The sequence below is a fragment of the Malurus melanocephalus genome, unplaced genomic scaffold (assembly GCF_030028575.1).
Source record: "Malurus melanocephalus ecotype Western Australia unplaced genomic scaffold, MMel_1.1 scaffold_235, whole genome shotgun sequence".
NCBI lineage: Eukaryota > Metazoa > Chordata > Aves > Passeriformes > Maluridae > Malurus > Malurus melanocephalus.
In genome coordinates, this window is record NW_026623467.1 from 1028051 (window position 1) to 1030855 (window position 2805).

At 43.4% G+C, this 2805-nt stretch overlaps 1 protein-coding gene across 1 annotated transcript in view; it reads left to right on the plus strand.

Moving 5' to 3' along the window:
- The first annotated feature begins 378 nt into the window (after positions 1-378).
- The window catches only part of LOC130578666 (calpain-14-like), a 22771-nt gene continuing 20344 nt past the window's right edge, over positions 379-2805 (plus strand). The window contains exon 1 of the mRNA XM_057374903.1: positions 379-736. Within this exon, the coding sequence (XP_057230886.1) occupies positions 506-736 (231 nt within the window). The 5' untranslated portion in view covers positions 379-505. The remainder of the gene's footprint in view (positions 737-2805) is intronic.

A 2805-nucleotide genomic window follows, 5' to 3' on the forward strand; every position in this document is an offset into this window, starting at 1 on the left:
TTTTTTTTTTGGGAGGGGAAATAACTTCATGCCAGAATGTGTTATGACATGAATCAATAAAGACTGTCATTCATGTTGCAACACGTTATGAAAATATCCCGGAGAGCCTAAAATAGTCCRGAGAGAGACATAGAATAGCCATGTGTATGACTTCAAAGGTCTAGTAAAAGTCAGTGGGGTCACTCATTTTGAACTTCACTCAGATCTACACTGATATAAAACCTTGAAAATGCTGTGATAAGTGCTCAGTTAGAATTGGGTGGTCCCCCACTTCTCYTGGGAATGCCACTATCCCTACACACCCCTGCTGTCTAAGGAGAAAAAATTAGAAACCAGGATAAAATTAACTTTTTGTACTTATTTTAACTACCAGGAATTCTTCTGAAGAAGACACTCCTCATCTGAGAAAACCAAGAGTTTCCAGCGGAACTGTGCAGTGTGATATCCCTACAGAATCGTCAGTGGAAAAAGAAAAAAATATCCTGGTGCTATTGGAGACATCAGCATGCCTTTTCTGCTGTGCTTGAAAAAAAAAAAGTCACCTGTGCCTTTTGGCAGGAGTATCTTTCAAAAACACACCCCTTCCATCCAGCAGAACTATCAGGCTTTGCTGGAGTCGTGCTTGAAGAGCAAACGATTGTTCAYAGACGATACCTTCCCTGCTCACATCAGCTCTATCGGAACAGGAGCACTKCTAAAGAAACTCCCCCGAAATTTACAGTGGAAGAGGCCACATGTAAGTGACTTTCCGTGAGTACGCCGTGTAAGAGGATGATTACAAATGATAGCCAGCAAAGAGTTTTAGCATTGAACTGACTACTCTTAGACTTTAATTTAGGTGTACTTTAGTGTCTCCAGGGATTACATTTATTGCATCAGGTGTCATTTTGGAAGCTGGGGTACATGGAGTTTCATAATTGCCTTTGAGGCATTTGTTGCCCAAAATCATAACCAACCTTGTTCAGTTTATATCCAGTTACACTTGGAGCAGGCAGGGAGARGAAGTGAAGGGAGCAGGGGCAGTTGGTTTCCTTGGAGCTCACAGCTACAGTGATCTCACCACGATTCTGTGGTGACAGATGAGATCCTTCTTCCCAGAGTTTGAAATTATGGACTTTTAGAAGATTTCTGAGTTTCTAGACAGTTCTTAGCCATGACCCTTCTCTCCCATGGACCACATACTGTTGTGATGCTGAAGGCTGCTACTTTCCCAGACAGGGCAGGTGCCTTATCCTTTTGCTGGGCTGGGTTCTTTTTCCCCTGCTTAACTGTTTAGTCTATTGTACTTGGARCAATCTTTTTCCAGCTCTCAAGGCTGAGCTTCTATCACAGCCAGTGATTGAGCATCTGTCTGTGAGTTCATTTTAGTTTTGGAGCCTTTGTTTCTACTTGTGCTCACATTTCCAAGGCCTTTGCTGGTAGTCCAGACTTAAACTAAACATCACAACAAGAGACACCCACTTGCAAGAGCTGGTCACAGGGCAAGTTCTCATAACAAATGGGTAGATAACAAGCCTGGAAGATCAGGATGGAGGCCTGACCCAGSTAGATAAGCCCTATTACTAGCAATGCAATTACTGAGCCACTGAGCAGAATATTGACAATCACATCCTCCTGAAAGTAATGTATAGAATTATGTGAGAATTTCAGAATTCCTTTGTCTATAGAGAATTCTGYCAGGTAATAGCAGATAGCATCTCCCAGGTAAGTTATTTTCTAGCTGCCATGTTTGTCAAATTTTAATCATTCTCAGAAGGATYGAGTTTCTGCAAAAAAAAGGTCAGCAGGAGTCCTGGCCTCTACAAAGCCCTCCAAGTGTCTTGCCACCCCTCAGATACTGTAATGGACTTGAAATCTCCTCTGTCTCTTAGTCCACTGTTTTGCTGCTCTGCTTGGATCCTTGGGCTGTCCTTTGTAGGTTGAGGAGTTAGAGTTGRTGATGATGATGGGTCMCTTCCAACTCAGCATAATCTGTGATTCTGTGATTCTAAAACTGCCTTGTAGAGAAGGCTGCTGTTTGCTCTGGATGCCARACTCTCTGACCAAAGGCTCTGAGAATGGATGTTGGGCATCCTTCAGTCCCTGTGCTGCAGAGAAGATGCTGAGATTCTGCCATCATCCAGCAGGCTTGTAGCTGTCTATAACTGATGGCCTGCAAACTGAACACCCCAACWCACCAAGGGCAAGGCTTGGTGTCTAGTTACTGTGACTACCTTCTGAGGGTTTGCTGTTTCTTTGCTACTGCCTGCAGGGGAAGCCAACAGTGTGAAACTTAGCTTGAGCAATTTCTGGGTCATTTGAGTGAAATGTAATTTTGACACTTATGTTATTAATTTAACCCTGGAGGCACTTGCGAAGGGAGAAAAATCACAACATTATTTCTATCTGAACAATTATACACATACCTGTTCTTTTCACAGCAGCAGCAATGTCTGTAGCAGCCACCAGTCTGCAGCTCAATTGTCAGTCAAACTGTGGAGGTGTCAGCCAGGTTGGGTGAAAGTTTGAACAGTTRTGCTCTGCTATTGTAGCCTCTTTTGGCTGACACTTGTGTGGGAGAGCAGGACTGAAGGGCAGGTTTGAAGGGTTGTCTTCTCAGTATGATGTTCATGGTGATACATCTGAGTATCAGTGACTTAGGCTGGAGACCAAATTCCGTGTAGACCAAGCACAGATGTGTGCACAGGSTGGTGTCAGGTTAGCCAGAGCACATAACACTAGATTTATACCTGAACAATGTCTGCTGGGACAAAGGGACTCTAAGTATTTTGAAAGCTTTGAGTTTCAAGCAAAACTAGCTCATTA